At 39.9% G+C, this 18,436-nt stretch overlaps 1 protein-coding gene across 8 annotated transcripts in view; it reads right to left on the bottom strand.

Annotated features, from left to right (window-relative positions):
• The window catches only part of RAPGEF6 (Rap guanine nucleotide exchange factor 6), a 153,013-nt gene that overhangs the window by 22,810 nt on the left and 111,767 nt on the right, over window positions 1-18,436 (bottom strand). For all 8 annotated transcript variants that reach the window (XM_058677723.1, XM_058677720.1, XM_058677726.1 and 5 more), the window contains 3 exons: window positions 16,457-16,840; window positions 11,988-12,199; window positions 6,131-6,254 (listed from right to left, as the gene is read on the bottom strand). In XM_058677723.1, coding sequence (XP_058533706.1) covers window positions 6,131-6,254; window positions 11,988-12,199; window positions 16,457-16,840 — 720 coding nt within the window. The remainder of the gene's footprint in view (window positions 1-6,130; window positions 6,255-11,987; window positions 12,200-16,456; window positions 16,841-18,436) is intronic.

Below are 18,436 nucleotides of genomic sequence, written 5' to 3'. Positions count from 1 at the left end.
AGGTTGTAAAGATGAACATTAAATAATGAAATTGGACATTCAAAGATTTTGTTCTGTTAATCTATCACATGCCAATAAAAATGAGTTAAAAGATGAAGAGCATTAATGCAAAGTAATCTGGTACACATGGCAATGTTCTGGATTAAGAACAGGTGTGACAAAGTGTAGACTTCAAGAGAGTGAAATATACCAATGCCTCCATGAGTGACATACTCCAATAAGTCAGTGTTTATGCCTATGCAACTCACAGCACAACTCTGACAAGGAGAGGTCACCTCAGCCCTGCAGGCCACCCTTACTCTGGAAGTATGGCAAGAGGCAGCGTCAGGACAAGTTTACTTGTTGTCAGATCTCTGCACTCAGGTTCTCTGTTAAGGAAGTTTCTAGAACAGCTTTGCCTGCTTGTGCTGCTTTGAACACACTACTGTAGTCGTCATTCCTGCTGACGGCAGACTCACTCTGATCATGTCAACCAATTTTACCCAAATTTCACATAACAACCATTAAGATAGTTTACATTTAAATTAACACAGGGATTAGAAAAACATCAAGAGCTACTTCAAGCACCCACTTACATTTGAATGATTAGGAAATATCTGGATTCTACCACCAAAGATCTGAGACTTTACTTTCACAGTGCCTCTGAACATAATGCAACTGCAAGCTGGGTGGACAATCACAATCCATGCCAAGCCATGCCACTCATCTCTGTTCTTGGTAAATCCCCTCCCACAACGAGACATCGGGAATCAATAAGCAGCTCCAATTACAACACTCCTTCCTTTTCTAACAAGGACAGCTAACACAGGTTCTTAAATGACCTCTACCATGAAGGCAGCTGCCAGCCCATAAAGTTAACAGCATCATCCACAAATTTTCTCAATTAACCTCATATTTAGACAATGATATTATGAATACACAGATCTCACCCATATAATTTGTTGCTCAATGCTCACATCCCAAATTTCAGACAGACACTAACAGCCTAATGTAAAGTAGGTGAAATAATTGAAAAACTGAAAAAGGTTTATAGATTTTTTTCTCATATTTTGAGATCTTTGAAATAGAGGTGAGTCTTACACTAAATGGCAACCTTCAATTGCTACCAGTCAGGCCAAAACATTGTTGTGAGCATCAATACTCTCACAGGCATAAGCCTCAAAACTGGCAGAATGATTCAGAAGAAAATCTGGTTAGTGGATTATCCTTACAGCCCTCAAGGACCAAAATGACTTTCAAGAGATAGTGAATCTGACAAGTTCAAAATCAGTATCAAAACCAGGCGAGCCCCAATTATTTGCAAAGAGAACCTCAGACCAGTATTCCCTCTTTAAGGCATGTCTTAGGAAATGCTGCCTTACTAAGAGACATGCATGTAACAAAAAGAAACAAACCAAAACAGTCTCAGAAGCTGATGTCTTCAAAATTGATTCACGAGAAAGTTTCAGAAAGACCTAAGCCACTTAACTGGGCCTCTATTTTTCTAACTATATATACACAGGGTTATCACATGATCAAACAACCGCAGGTAAATCTGTAACAGCAAAACCCAAAAATTCTCAATGGTAACTGGACACCATTGTGCCTTTTCTTGGTGGCACCTAAAAATACATCCAAAATTAGTGATGCCATGTACTCAAAGAAATGCAATGAAGTTGCAACAGTTTAACAAAAAATTTAATGCTTCTAGTTGGTATGTGGAAAAAAACACAAGACAAAATATTGACAACTCTAGGATTTAACTAATGGAAATACTTCGTCTTCTAAATTTTTTCTAAAAAATATTACTATGTGAAACCAAAGTGCCTAATGTTCACAGGAACCAAGTATCACACAATGCAACCCTAAAGCTAAATCAACAGTGAATTTGTTAGTTTAACTTATTCATCACTCCAAATACCCACTAGGACATACTGTCCAAGTTTTCTTTAAAATTACAACTCACTACGATTGTAATGCCAGCTATCAACCTCTATCTTCAACGAGAAAAGTCAGAGAAGACCAAGACATAAATGTATGATATAGAAAAAAATATCAATACATGAGAAAGACACACAGAACCAGGGAACAAAGCAGAAAAAGTTCACCAAACTAACAAAAAACAAGACCACAAATAAGACAAGATTGAAGTAAAGCAGGTGGCTCACAAAAAAATTCCTTTAACATGGAATAAAATTATTTAATTCCACGGCTCATCAGTCTTAATATAATTATCCAGATGCAATTTCTCCATCTAGGAAAGAAACTTTCTCTTCATTCAAAAATTAAAGGGCTAACTGGACCTTCTGCAAAGATCTTTATCTTTCTATGATTCTTATTAGATGTCTAAGCTGTGCAGGTGAGACCTGAACCTACTCTAAAAACAAGAGGTGGGGGCCAGTGCTGAGGTGAAGTGAGTAAAGCTACTGCAGGACACCAGCATTCCGCACAGGCAGTGTTACAGTCCTGGCTGCTCCACTTTACAGCCAGGCCCCTGGCCATGTGCCAGGAAGGAGAAGGTGGCCCAAGTCCTTGGGCTACTGCTTGCACATGGGAAGATGATGACCCAGGCTCCTGTTCAGTCTGAGCCCATTCCATCCACCGCAGCCATGTGGAGAGTGAACCAACACAGACTTGTGTTTTCTCCTATGTACTCTGTAATTCTCTCAAATAAACAAATCTTGCAAAACAAAAGATGGCAGTTTCATGTTCCTGTAACAGTTTTAAAAGGAGAGATGCAATCTTTAATCAAACCTGCCAAGAATTTAAAGTGAAATTCAGAGTCTTGCAGCATCATGGCATCTAGTCCAATTTCACTGTTGGGATAAAGGTTGTTTTCTTTCTTTCTTTTTTTTTTTTTTTGAAAATTGTTGACAAATGCAACCTTTATAAGCAGATATCTACCCCATATTGTAAATTGTAGGATGTGTTCATTTTGAATAAAGGAAAGTGGTGCAAATTCTAGACTCAACACTACTTGTGTTGGATCTACCACTAAAGAGTTTTAGGATTCTGGGTCACTGTACCTTCCCCATCTGTACCATGGGAATAACAGGATCTCCTGACTAGGTGGAAGGTCATTTAAAAGAATAATTCAGAGTGCTTACAATAGTATGGTACAGAACACACACACAGCAAGTATGTACTATTGCTATTATCTGACTGATCCTGCCAAATTAAAAACTGGAAAGGACTTACAGTATATAGTATGTCAATAACAGAAAAGCAAAGGGGGGGGAGCTAGTTCTATCACTACTTCCATCTTGTTAGCAAAAGGCATCTGCCGGGAATGTAGGTTGACAGGGTTAATAGAACGCATGCTGTTTTCTGCCGTGCATTAATGAAAGGATGCAGTATGTGTTAAGAGTCGCACAACCTTCATTCCAGTTGCGTTCATCTCTACACTTACCCCAGACTCCGCCACCTCTTCTTCCTGTAAGCAAGAGCCACAAACATTGAAGCATGTGTTTGAACAGGAAAGCACAGAAAAAAGACATCAGGTGAGAGTCAGAAACTATGCAGACAGAACAGAACAGAGAAATTCTACTCAGAAAAACCTGCAGTGTTAACAGTTGAATGTCTTTACGCAGGTGGGAAGGATGGTGAGTTCTGATATGTAATGAAGGTTACAAAAATTCTACAATATTGTTTCAAATATGCTATAGATCATTTACCCTTTTTTAACACAAATTTACCCACAAGCCTAAATTTAAATATTAAGAAGCTTAAGGAAAACCATTTATTTCGTATAAATTCTCAGTTGACACTTTAGGGTTAAAGCCTTAGAAGAAACGGAATTTTTCACCTTTCCTTTCAATTCCTGCAAATTCTTTGAAACTTCAATTCTTTAAAAAAAATTTTAAATCATTTATTAAAATGATACGATGACATTATATGGAACAAAGAGAGAATTTCATTTTTAAACGCTGAAATTCCTCAAGCAGTGTATTTTAAAGAAAATGATAACCAGTAAAATCAAGCATCAGTCAGGCGGTGAGCATTTGGCCTAGCAGTGAAGACACTCACACACTGCAGACGACGCGCACCGCCACCTCAGCACACCTGGGCTCAGTGCCTGGCTCTGGTGTCACCTGTCTCTGCTAAGGCTGGCCCGGGAGGCCAGTCACATGGCTCCAGCCACTGGGCTCCTCCTACACACAGGATGGGAGCACAGACCGATTCACTGGCTCCTGGCTTCAGCACCCTAAACCGTGTAGACACTTGGGGAGCCAATCTGTGGATGGGGCTCTCTCCTGTGCTCTCTCAAGCAATTTAAAATGCAGGTAAAAAGATTCCATCAAAATCTTAATGTTCTAAATACTTTTAAAAAAAGATTTATTTTATTTTTATTGAGAGGAGGAGAAACAGAGATGAAGATCTTCTGTCCAATGATTCACTCCCCAAGTGACCACATTGGCGGGTGCTGCACCAATTCGAAGCCAGGAGCCAGGAGCCTCTTCCAGGTCTCCAACATGGGTGCAGAGTCACAAGGCTTTGGGCCGTCCTCGACTGCTTTCCCAGGCCACAAGCAGGGAGCTGGATGGGAATTGGGACTACCGGGATTAGAACCAGCACCCTTATGGGATCCCGGCACGTGTAAGGCGAGGCCTTTAGCTGCTAGGCCACAGCGCTGGGCCCACTCTACATACTCTTAACTGAACATAGGTCTTATTCTTAAGTCAACTAAATACTGTTTTAATAAAAGCAGTTGTTTTTATCCATAAAGATAAGTTATAGCATAATAAAATGCACCATTTCTTCACAGAAAGATACTACATTTTAGCACTAACAAAACTAATTCATAAAAAATTCAACTCAACCTAAATATAAATGCTTATTTCTCACACGCATTAGCTACTCAACCCTTTCCTCAGAATACAGTTTGGTTTATTAATTTCCTTCCATGTCTATTTCAGAATCTCAGCTACAATATTAACTCACAGGTCACAAAAGTAATGTCTTAGGATAAGGCGATAACGTGAGTGAGTAAATGCAGGTTCATGAAAGACAACAAACAGGGAGCAGGAGGGCCACTGCACAATGACACGAAACAAAACCAAAACAAGCCCTAATCTGCTTCTGCTTTGGTCTCTGGCTCTCCCTGTTCCTGCTTCCAGGCTGTTCACAGTGCACCTGTCTCTCCCACAGATTCTCAACAGGCAAAAGAGGCTAGCGAGGGAAGAGGAGGCCTGGCACCTTCTAGGCTCCATACTTGGAGAATCTCAACTACGGCAACCAGCAGATCAAATACTACAAAAACAACAATCCTGTACAGCAATTTTAAACAAGACAAATAAAGCCAAAAAAATCAATCCTGACACACAGTATTCTGTTTAGTTGTAAAATGCTCTGTTGAAGTGCCAGGTATTTTTGCTTCCTTAACAAGTTTTGTTTGCCTTCCCAATCTTTCAGCTTTAATACCCTTATGTGTTCGAAGGTACACACACAGGCCCCAAAGAAAATCAGAAGAAAAGTTAAAAACTACAATGTCTATTTACATCCCAAAACTTAAACATCTTAAAAGCATACTTCTAGTAAATTTTACATACATATTTGAGGATATCTTTGCAATTACATTAAAAATGAAATTTAAAAATTATTCCTAGTAGGCCAGGTTAATACAGAACATAAATATTTTTCATTTCTAAGACAGAGCATGATTAAACTTGTACTTTCTAAATGGTGTTAATGAACTTAAGTACAGAGAAACGGCAGCATTAGAAACTGAAAGAACTATGTTTTAGAAGACTAACAGTAAGAATTAGTAACAGAACTCTACAAATATTCAGCAAAAATAAAAAGATACAGTAGATCAATCAGATTAGAAACAAGATGAAAATGACTGTCTTTACTGATTTCAGTAGAACCAACTTTTCAGTATTTGGTTTACATTGTAAACAATGAATTACTTACACATTCACAAAGTAATAAAGACACAGTAAATTTTAGCAAATTACATAAAAACTACTCTGACATTTAGTATTTATGTAAAAGGAGCCTATACTCACCTACCTGTAAGGGTTACTGTGATTAAAAAAAAACTGAGAGTTAACCATGTAAGCACTTAGTATAATACACAAAAAATGGCAGAGGATGAATAAGTGAAGATTGTGTAGCGCTCCATAGCACTTCACACACGACAACGCCATACCTCTGTCTAAACATCATAGCCGGGTCCATATTAGCAGACGTCATTCGCATAACTTGACGAATTTCCTTGGCGATCATTCTGAGTTTTTCAAAGTTTACTAAACCATCTACTTTGGAGTCATTTCCTTTAAAATAAAATGAATTTCATTTTTAGAGGCATATCTATACAGTGTGCAACCCCTCAAATCCAACTCTGGATGTTCAACCTACTCCCAGGCAGGTACCCCACTTTCCCTTGGGGACAATTTGAAAACTATGGTGTTGGCCACAGGTCATAGTCACACTGGGCTTAATTACTCCAAGTGCACCAAGTACTCTTTGATTTATGATACCATAAAACTGCTAAAAGAATTAATGTAGGAGTGGAAGATATTCCATAAATATAACATTTGAGCTTTCTTGAAAGGGAAAAAAAGCTATAGGATAAGACATTAAACAATGTTCGGTATAACAAATTAAAAACTAAGCAATGGCTGCCTCCTGGGGCTAAAACTCTTCTGTGAGCCCTTTACTGTCCTTCTCCCAGAACTTGCATAATCTTAACTTCATAATGATTAAAACTAATCTGTCCATAAACTTCATTTCATTATTTTTGTTCTTAATTTGTTAAATAATTCTGGCAAAAAAAATCATACAGCTTTCAAAATGGTCTATTTTTTTGTTGGAAGAAATTCAGCATAAAGGTCAGATGAAACTCTCTTGCTAGCTTGCTTACTAATCTAAGGCAAAATAAAGCCCACCACCTTCAAAGGTCATCTGACAGTCTTATGTGTTTTTTCACACCTGTCTTGAACACTGAGTGCAACCACTTCATCTATCTGAGGGGTCTGCAGCACTCCAAAGCTTTGAAGTCAAGTAGAAGACCACATGAGTCTGCAATACAAGGTAGTCTACTTCTCATGGCAAACATCACCTAGACACTGCAGGGATGAATTACCCGGTTCAGCATAAGCTGCAAACAAGAAAACCATCACAGATATTCTCAATCACATGACTGTGCTTTGAGGCAACAAGCCAGACAAGTGCATCAAATCCCTACAACAACAGTTCCTCCAGAACAAGGGGCATCGAAAGGATCATTAACATTAGATAATCAGAACATTCTGCTAGAATGGTTAGAAAAGTTGAATGAAATCAGAAAAAAATGTTTGAATCAAAAAAGCTAACAAGACAGTGAAGATCTGAGAGGACTGAATGCATAGGAGCAGGCTTGGCATCCCATGTGCTTCCCCCAGGTGCAGCTGGTGCCTTCAGCAGGGCATGAGGGACTGGAAAAGCAGCCAGAGCCATTCTGCCTTTTCAGATAGGAGGAAAAGCAGCTTAAGTCCAACGAGCTCCTCAATGCTTTTGGTGAGAAATCTGAAGGACTATATCCCAGGACTAAGGACAAACTGAATGTAGACTTCAATCAAAGCCTACTACTGTTAAAGTATCTCAAGTCACTTGAAAATGGGCTAAACTGATTTTGGACTGCAAGCAGGCTGCCAGAAGCAAGCTTTATTTCTCTGTGGAAAAGAACATTTGAAATCTCTTCTTATTTCTGAATTTTTTAAAACACAAAACACTTATTACCTTATCAAAGATAACCAGGTACATGAGGAGAAAGGAAACATTAAACACGAAAGAAGAAAACAACATGAACAGACCACAGGGAAGCACATAATCAAGTTACCAGTAAAACCTCAAACATGACTATGCAGAAATGATACCGGCAAGGAAAACAAAACTAAATAAACAGAAAAAAATGCAGTAACTAGAATCAGAAACTCAGTGACATATTTAAGAAGAGATTACACATAGTTCAAGAGAGAAGAAGCAGGAAAATTGGGTGGAAGAAAATATCAGAAGGAAGTACGGCAGAAGAAACAGATGAGCATTACACAGGGAGAACACATGAGAAGCACAGAGATTAGACCTTACAGTAATTAAAGCACAGTTCCCAAAGGAGAAGCCAGAAAAAGGTTCGGCTTGTGGTCCAGCGAATTAAGTCAGCACCTGTGACATGGGCATCCCAGATCAGAAAGCCATTTGGAGCTTCAGGGCTCAGCTTTCAATTCAGCTCTTTGCTAATGTGTCTGGGAAAACAACGATGACTCAAGATCAAGACGACCCCCAGATGCTGTCACCCACGTCAGAGGCCTGGACTAACCTCCAGGTTCCTGGTATTCACTTGGTTCAGCAATAGCCACTGCAACCATTTGGGGAAGTGAGCCAGCACATATGTTCTGCCTCTCTTTTTAAAGATTTCTTTCTTTTAGTTTGAAATTCAAATAGGGTGACGATCTTCCATCCAATGATTCACTCCCCAAGTGGCCGCAACGGCCAGAGCTGAGCCAATCCAAAGCCAAGAGCCAGGAGCTTCTTCTGGGTCTCCCACACAGGTGCAGGGTCCCAAGGCTTTGGGCCGTCCTCTACTGCTTTCCCAGGCCACAAGCAGGGATGGGAAGTGGAGCAGCCAGGACTAGAACAGGTGCCTAGATGCGATCCTGGTGCATTCAAGGCAAGGACTTTAGCCGCTAGGCCACCGTGCTGGGCCCCCTTTTTCCATGTGTAAGGATCCTGGTGTTTACCTTCAGTCAACCAGACAATCCTAAATCCTCTCTCCATCTCAGAATATTTAACTGAATCCCAGCTGCAGAGTGCCATTTGCCACAGCACAAAGATAGTTTCCAGAGATCTAAACAAAACAGCCATTGTGTTTTCACACTACTATTTGAAAGTGTTAGAAGACAGCTGCCAACCAAAAATACACTTTTGATAATGAAGTACAGGCATTTTCAGATGAATAAAACAGTACTATTTCTAATGAACATGATTTAAACGTAAGCTAGAGTTCTAAATACAAAAAACGTCAGCTTTCTTCCACATCTACCCAATTATGTAAACCTTGAAAGGCAAGAAGGAATGAATAACACAGCTGAGATGAAAGAAACAGATTTTAGCAAACAGTCATATCTTGTGTGATTTAAAGACACAGCAACAATAAACACTGGGAGGTGAGTTATTGAACAGCAAATGGTCTGAGCTTCCTGCAAAAACAAACACTAAATTAGTTAATAATAACAAGTATATATGAAATAAAATCTAGTATGTATTAAAAAAACAAATAAAATGGTATATTACATAATTATCAACTTAATAAAGAAAAATGCCATATTCAAAAATGATGTCAGGTTACAAACCAACCTTACAGTCACAGCATATTAAATTAGTCCTTCAGAAGTAAAAACTTAAGAACTAATCTTAAGAAAGGCAAATGGAGGGGCCCGGAGGCGTGGCCTAGCAGCTAAAGTCCTCGCCTTGAAAGCCCTGGGATCCCATATGGGTGCCGGTTCTAATCCCGGCAACTCCACTTCCCATCCAGCCCCCTGCTTGTGGCCTGGGAAAGCAGTTGAGGATGGCCCAATGCATTGGGACCCTGCACCCGTGTGGGAGACCTGGAAGAGGTTCCTGGTTCCCGGCATCGGATCGGTGCGCACCGGCCTGTTGCGGCTCACTTGGGGAGTGAATCATCGGACGGAAGATCTTCCTGTCTCTCCTCCTCTCCGTATATCTGGCTGTAATAAAATGAAGAAATCTTAAAAAAAAAAAAAAAAAGAAAGGCAAATGGAGGGCCTGGCGGCGTGGCCTAGCGGCTAAAGTCCTCGCCTTGAAAACCCCGGGATCCCATATGGGCGCCGGTTCTTATCCCGGCAGCTCCACTTCCCATCCAGCTCCCTGCTTGTAGCCTGGAAAAGCAGTTGAGGACGGCCCAAAGCTTTGGGACCCTGCACCCACGTGGGAGACCCGGAGGAGGTTCCAGGTTCCCGGCATCAGATCGGCGCGCATCGGCCCGTTGCGGCTCACTTGGGGAGTGAATCATCGAATGGAAGATCTTCCTCTCTGTCTCTCCTCCTCTCTGTATATCTGGCTGTAATAAAATGAAGAAATCTTTAAAAAAAAAACAAAACAAAAAAACAAAAGAAAGGCAAATGGAAAGTTACATCATACCCAAAATCTATAAATATTTCAAATATATTGAAAAGAAAGACAAAGCTAGCTAAAAAAAAAAAAAAAAAACAGGTAAGAAACTCAAAATAATTAATAAAAGAAAACTAAAGGGGTTGGCATTTGGCATTTGGCATTTAAGACACAGAATGCCATATCCCACACCAAAATGCCTTGGTTCAAGCCCCCTTGATTCCGGTGCGACACGGGAGGCAGCAGGTGAGTACTTGGGAACCCAGGACCCTGTCATCCACATGGGAGATCCAGACTGAGTGCCTGGCTCCCAGCTTTTGCCCAGCCCAGTCCTGGCTACTGTGGACATTTTGAGAGTGATCCAGCAGATAACAATGTCCTGTCTCTCTGCTTCTCGAAAAGTTATGAGATAATTTAAAATATCATTTATATTTATACATATCTATATATACACACATGAATATATAAAAGTATGCTCAATATCATTACATAACTGGGGAAATATAAATTAAATCATACTAAGATATAATTACATTGCTATAGGAACGGCTGGAAATAAAAACATTTCATTCAGCAGGTGTTGTGAACAACAAGGAGTTATTTTCCAAAACTGATTATAGGAATAAAAACAAATTCTACCCTGAATATATAGCTAATAAAAATACATTAACAGATAAAAACAAAATATTCATATAGCATTATTTGCAACAGGTCAATCGTGGAAACTAACAAATATCCCTCAACAGAACAGATGCATCACAGTAAATCAAATGTTAATAGTTAGAATTAATTACAGCTACAATCAACAGGCGACATGTTTTCAAATCTACTGTTGATCAGAATAAGCTAGAATTAAAAAGCATTAACACAATCTATAAGAGACTACAAAAAGCATGTGTACCACAGTTGAAATGCCACCTGGGACACCTGCATCTCCCACTGGAGTGCTTGTGTCTGAATCCCAGACACACTTCAGGTCCCATGTTCCTGCTATTTGAGCACACTGGGAGGCATCAGATGGCAGCTCAACAACTTGGATACCTGCCACCTACAAGGGAGTGGACTGGGTTCCGAGCTCCTGGTTTCTGTTTGAGCCAGTACTGGCTAGTGTGAGCATTTGGGAGTAAACCAGGAAATGAGTTGTTTCTGTATCTGTTTCTGTGCCTTACAAATAAAACAAAAATACGTAGATTTAATCCCATGCAAAATTGATTTAAAAAATAATTTTTGCAATGTACAGCCGGTTAAGTTGCAGTATAGGACACTTAGATCCCATATGGAGTCCTGGGTGTTCTGCTTCCAATCTAGCTTCCTACTAATGCATCCTGGGAAGCAGCAAATGATGGCTCGAATGCTTGGGCCTCTGCTGCTCACACGGGAGACCCCGATGGAACCCCAGGCTCCTGGCTTTGGCATGGCCCAGCCCTAGCTGTTGGAGGGATTTGGGGAGTGAACTAGCTGATGGAAGAAGTTTCTGTTGCTCTTTCAAGTAGATGAAAATAAACATAAACAATAGAAGCCTAAGATGGTAGTTAACTGAAAAGTTCAAAGTGGTAGCTAGAAAGAAACATGGATAGAGAGCTTCTATTGAGCCGTTTGTCTTTCGTATGCGTTAAGTAACTCCAAATACAAACTGAAAGAAAAATATTAACAAACAAAATGATAAATATGATGGAATAGTCTGATCTTGATGAATCAAGTTTATATTTGATTAAATACAATAACCACTTTAATGAGTTTTTGTTAACAATGTACTTTTGGAGTCCTAAAACTGGCTGCATTTAACTGGGTAAAGCAGTGACATTAATTACTAGGATGGAATATATAACAAGTAAATGTAACATTATATAGAACTATATGAAACTAAATATGCTAGTTTTCAAATAACTGTTAAATACCTTCATGTAGAAACGTCATATCTTTCTTGACAACAGGAAAAAGTGGAATTATTGGAGGCTGCATGCTCTGACTACTAAGGATATTTCTGTATTTTGCCATGTTTCTGGATGGATCAAAAAGGTCTTGCAGATCCTGGAGATGCTTCTCATATTTGCTTGGTAACTTTTCCCAAGTTCCTCTGAGTCGTGCTACAGGTGCCAAGTTCAAGCCGCTGCCAAAGATGAGAATAAAATGTTAAAAAACAGAGCTGGGAAACAGGGTGGTCATCACAGGTAAGTGAAGTACATATACCAAGTCTCTGAAAAAGCTAAGAAGAATCAAGGAACTCTTCACTCTTAAAACAAGAATTTCTTTGAGGAGCTACATCACTTGCCTATAATTGCATGCAAAATCTTAAATTTATAGTTTGCATGTAAATAAATTTAAGGCTGTACCTGTACAATTACACTGCATTTGTAAATGGCAAATGCAGTAATTCTGCAGAATAGACACTGACCTTAAACATTTCAGGCATCAAAATATTCCTTGCTATAACTAGAAATAATTTCATGTAGGTAATACATCTCAAACTTGTTTAATGCTTAGCACTAATTGCAGATTACAAACTGGAATAAATCAATGACCTAGAAAAGATTTCAGAGGCAGCACAGTGGCATAGCATATTAAACTACTGTATACAAAGCCAGCATCCCCTATCAGAGCATCATTCGGAGTCTCAGCTGTTTTGCTTCTGATCCTGCCTCTTAGTAATGTGCTTGGGAATGCAGAATACGGTCCACATGCTTGGGCTATCAGCACCTTAGGCACGATGGAGCTGTACACACCTGCTTTGGCCTGGCCTAACAATAGCAAAGAAATGGATGGAAGATATTTGACTCTGTACCTGTCATCCTGCCTTTTAAATAAGTAAATCTTAAAAGCAAACAAACTGGGCCTGGCAGCATGGCCTAGCGGCTAAAGTCCTCGCCTTGTACACCCCGGGATCCCATATGGGCGCTGGTTCTAATCCCGGCAACTCCACTTCCCATCCAGCTCCCTGCTTGTGGCCTGGGAAAGCAGTCGAGGACGGCCCAAGGCTTTGGGACCCTGCACCCATGTGGGAGACCTGGAAGAGGTTCCTGGTTCCCGGCTTCGGATCGGCGCAGCACCGACCGTTGCACTCACTTGGGGAGTGAATCATCGGACGGAAGATCTTCCTCTCTGTTTCTCCTCCTCTCTGTATATCTGACTTTGTAATAAAATAATTAAATCTTAATAAAAAAAAAAAAGCAAACAAACTACTGGACTGCTGAACTTCGAGGACCAGATGTGGGTCCAGAACTTGTCTCTGACTATAAAGCACAAATTAAAAAAGTTTATAAAAGAATGAATTTAACATGACACAAGAGCTTAGGATAAGAGAAATTCATAAAAACTGAACCAGTGAAGTTCAGGAAATAAATAGAATAAAAAAAGAGTCATAAAGAGGAAATAGAAAATAATGGAAGTGAAAAAATATATATTCAAAGGTACAATTGCATAAAGCATTCCAGAAACAAAAGATTTGGATCTCCAGATTGAAAAGCCATCACAGTCCTTGAAAATCTGATACACAAGGTCCTTCTCAAAAGACCCCAACCAGAGACTTCAATTCAACAACTGACATCTCTCTGGTCGGCTCTGAGAACCTCACAGGAAATGGAAGGCCTCAAACATACCTGACCTATCTGCAGACCCCACGAAGAGTGGAAGCCCCTTCGCCATCCCACTATTCAGACAAGAGCAAGGAGCACTGTGGACCAAGCAGATGCACACAGAAGCTGATCACGCACTGTCAGACTCCCCCTTCCTAAGAATCACTGCCCTTTCTCACTAGGAGTCTGAGAATAGAGCAGTACGTGCCGTCTCCTGCTCTGCACATTGCAAAGCAAGATCCTCCTTCCTCCCACCATGCCATGATCAGGGGGAGTGGCTGATCGGGTTGGGGGAAGGGGACACACTTTCGGTTGCTCAATACAACACTTCCAACTCTGGTTTTCGATGGGTTATGTAACAGAAAGACAATCTGAATATTCTCAGGAAATGCAATTCCAGTAAGTCTTCAAAACTAACAAGAAAAACAGATGGAATAGACTTGGTAAACTACGGCTTATGGGAATGAAAAAAAAAGTGAGTGAAATAAATGTACTAACACAGAAACTTAAATGAGTACAGCAGGCTAATTCGTTCATTTTACATGCAAGCTGATTTACAACATCAATAAAAAAGATGATACTTCAGGCTCACCAAACAATGAGACAAGTTAGGTCCCTTGTCTGCATCCGAATTTCATTAAATATTTACCCAAATGCTTCAACGATATGTTAAATTCTCCAAATTTGGAGTCAATGGGACACTGGCATTAAATTACACAAACCAACAAATTATACCACAAGTCAATTCACTTAATTCTAAATAGCAAAGATTTTTTTTATAATAAATCTGAAGAAAAACCAAACATAATTACATGGAGCTCATGCTGAATTAGAAAGGTAAGTCATTGCTAGGAAATTGAAGAAAAAACTTACAGTAATAAAGAGAAAAGTCTTATGCTTACTTTAGATGCTAAAACATTCTTAGAACATCTGTAACATAACACAACACAACATAACAATAACAGCTGCATAACGCTTCACCCAGAGACAGCACAACGTTTAATGGAGAAATACTAGAACCACAAACCATGTACAAATGTCCATAATTAAAATTAATATTGAAAATTTCAGTATCAACAGAAAAATAGGATAAGGAAACAAATACATGAAATGAAACAGGTAAACATTTGAGGAAAATTAGACTGTATAAATCAAAAACCCTAACATTACTTTAAAAAATTAGAAAAAATAAGAGTATGCAGCCTACCTACAAAATTAACACAAAAATTAGAATACACAAAATCAGTAACTAGTAAGAAATGTAAAAATTCTATTCATAGAAGCAATGAAACACACTGAACATTCAAAAAAATGTTCAAGATTTTATAGGAACAAAACTATGAAATCCACAGGAGAAATAAGAAAAAAACAGAAAGAGCCATTGTCATAAAGGTATCAAGTGTCTGATAACTAGAGAATTGATTTCGGTTTCGTATCACTTCCTGTCTATATCCTGTGTTCACCAACTTTGGGAGTCCTCTAATATTGAGCCGAAGCAGTTCAGGTTCTTTCACGGATGCTTTCTATGCCAACAGGCTCAATCCCAGGCGGCTAAATGTTTGTATACAGCGCCTCTGTCCCAGTGTTCTAAAGCCAGCTGCTAAAAACTATGGCACTGGTATGCTTTCTTCATTTTAGTGATGAGAAAACCCGTCTTTAGTTTTCCACACATTGCTACACATGGGAGAGGTGAAGTTCAAATACAGATTCAACTGACTCAGTCACTTCAAACTGACACCTGTTCCATACTGCTACTTGAACCTGTTACCTTAACTGTCATGACTAAAGAGTCCTTATCAGTGTTTTACTTATATCTCACATGAGCAACAGGTGCAAAATACCTTCCATTCTTCTATGTGGTTGGTTAAAGTGCAATTATGTTGCTATATACATAGATGCACATGCACTTATAATAAAAAGAACTAACCACAACTCTGCCTTTTTAGAATTCAGACTTTCTTGCAGAAAGCCTTTTGTTGGTCACCAGTGTGCAGAAATGACACTTGGTCAGAAAATGGATTACCTGGAATTGGCTGCTCATAGAGAGTGACTTACAAATACAGACTTTTAAGAGTGTGTGTGTGTGTGTGTGTGTGTGTGTGTAGGCAAGACACACACACACGGGAGAGTTCCCCCTTCTGCTGGTTCTCCCACAAATGCCTGGCATGGCTGGGGTTATGCCGGGTTAAAGCAAGGAGCTGAGAACTCAACCCAAGCCCTGCCATGTGGTGGTGGCAGAGGTCCTACCACTTGAGTCCCCACTCGCCTCCTCCCAGGGCATGTACCCAGCAAGTGCCTAGTAACAAATTCACTCTGGTGAGGAATGCAGGCAGCCCCATCAGGGGCTTAGTTGTTGGCAGACATATGTTCCTTGAAAGCAATTTTGTAATTCTAATGTTCACTGCAGCGATTTCTTCAGGAAAACAGGAAGCATTCACCAAATGATCACTATCACTACTGCTGGTGTTATTTCACAATAACATTTTTATGTCAGAGTACTGAGATGATACTGTGATTTTTTTCAGCGTCAAATCATGGTAAAGCAGTATTTAAATATTCACACTATCAAAGTCAGAATAGGAACACCAGCAGCTGGATACACATTTAAACAAAGTATAACTGTTCACAGAAGGGAAAGAAACAAATACCATCTAGAACATATTAATAGAGAAGTACCTAACAATATTGCAATAATATTACTTTTCCTGGATATGTAATACTTTAATAAAATCAACAACATACATGTCATGACAAAATCAAATACAGGTATTTTGCACCTAATTGTATAAACCTACCTTATTATTGCAAACATGGAATTGAAGTTTTTACACTCCCGACAATGAAGTGCAATTTTAATAAAATGCTTAATAATTTTCATTCGCTTGAGCTGATTTGATTCAGTTAAAATCTCTGAGGCAACCCAGAATGTTTCTTGGTTCACAATGTCTTCGAATGCTTTCAAGTGAGTATTCCCTATTTTGGAATCTAACTTAAAAAGATCATCAATGTACTCAGTAGGCTCAATGTTCCGGAACAAATCAAAGTCCCTCATTGACAGCTGGGTGGCAACCTCAATGGTACTGAGCTGCAGCATGGAGAGCTGACTCTCCTTTACCAGTTCCTGAGCATCTTCATCTGAACACAGGGTTTCTGTTTCCATGTTATTTTTTAAATAGTACCTAAAAGGGAGAAAAAAATACAGTTTCTTAACATGTTTATAAATGTGACTTAAAATGTATAAGAGCACATTCTCTTCTTATTTTTCCAAGTCAGATTTACAGCGAGAAGAAGAGACAGAGAAAGACCTTCCATCCATTGGTCCACTCCCCAAATCGCCACAATGGCCAAAGCTGGGTCCATCTGAAGCCAGGAGCCAGGAGCCTCCTATGGGTCTCCCACGCAGGTGCAGGGTCCCCAGGTTCTCGACTGCTTTCTCAGGCCACAAGCAGGGAACTGGAAGGGAAGTGGAGCAGCTGGAACATGAATCAGCGCCTATATGCGATTCTGGAGCATGCAAGGTGAGGACTTTAGCCACCCGGCTACCATGCAAGGCCTAACACATTTCCTTTTTATCACTAAATCAGCTGCCTGCAATGCTGGCATCCCATATGGGAGCCTGTTCAAGTCCTTGGTGCTCTACTTTCAACCTACCTTTCTCCTAATGGCCTGGGGAAAGCAGCAGCAGATAATCTGCCCAATGTTTGGGTCCCAGATACTCAGTCAAGAGGCCTAGAATAAGCTCCTGGCTTCTGCCTGGCCCAGCATCAACCACTGTAGCCACTTGGTGAAATGAACCGACAGATCCAAGATCACCCTCATTCTGTCTCTCCAACTCCTTCATAATAAGTAAAATCTTAACAAATTCTAATTAAATGAAAATGAATATCTAAGTAGGCTGTTTAAATCTCTATCAGAGTTGTTAATACACTGATTTCCTTTTATTCTTTCCCAATTTCCAAATGAAGTAAAAGGATGAGACAGGTCAGGTGCTAAAATAAAACTACTAAAAATACAGGTCAGGTGCTAAAAATACAACTACTAATGTACCTTGACCCACTCCCCCCGCGCCTTTCCCCCCAAATGTAAGAGGAAACTGAGTAATACACATAGTTATGAGGTGTGGAAGTGTTGTCCTCTGAGCTAAAAATGGAGATTTCTCTGTCAGTAACTGCTACACATGTGGGAAACCGAGCTTGGATTCCTCAGTCCTTGTTTTAGCCTTGGACCACCTTGGGCCACTGTAGGCACTGGGGGAATGAAACAGCAGAGGCTTTCTCTGTGTCTGTCTCTCACCCTTCTACATTGGGGAAGGATCCTAATGGCCTAAGGATCCTTTTCTGTAGTTATGGAAACAAGAAAAGCTTGGGAGAGGCAAAACCTGCTTCAACTTTAGAGGAAATCCAGTGGCACCAACAAATGCCAGTGTTTCTACTTCAAGTATTTCTTCGCTGTGGGCATTGCCCTCGTGGTTAATATGTCTCAGTATCCCCCTGGAATTCATGTGTATTACAATAAGCTCCAGTGGCTAAACTCAGCTTTCTTCCAGTATCAACCTGAAAGGCAGTGGAGATGGCTCAAGTAATAGAATTCCTGTCACTTCACGGACCTAGACTGTCATTCTCGTTATGGACACTATGCTTGCCAAATCCCAGCCACTTCAAACATCTGTGGAATAAACCAGGGGACAACAGCTCTGTCAGCACAAAATTCTACACATCTGTAACAAGAGAAAATCTTCACAAGACACACCCACAAATACACTTACTGAAAGAGAA

This window comes from Ochotona princeps, chromosome 19 (genome assembly GCF_030435755.1).
Source record: "Ochotona princeps isolate mOchPri1 chromosome 19, mOchPri1.hap1, whole genome shotgun sequence".
In the NCBI taxonomy this organism is placed as follows: Eukaryota; Metazoa; Chordata; class Mammalia; order Lagomorpha; family Ochotonidae; genus Ochotona; species Ochotona princeps.
Note: the sequence above shows the minus strand (reverse complement) of the source record. Positions and strands in the feature narration are given on the sequence as shown.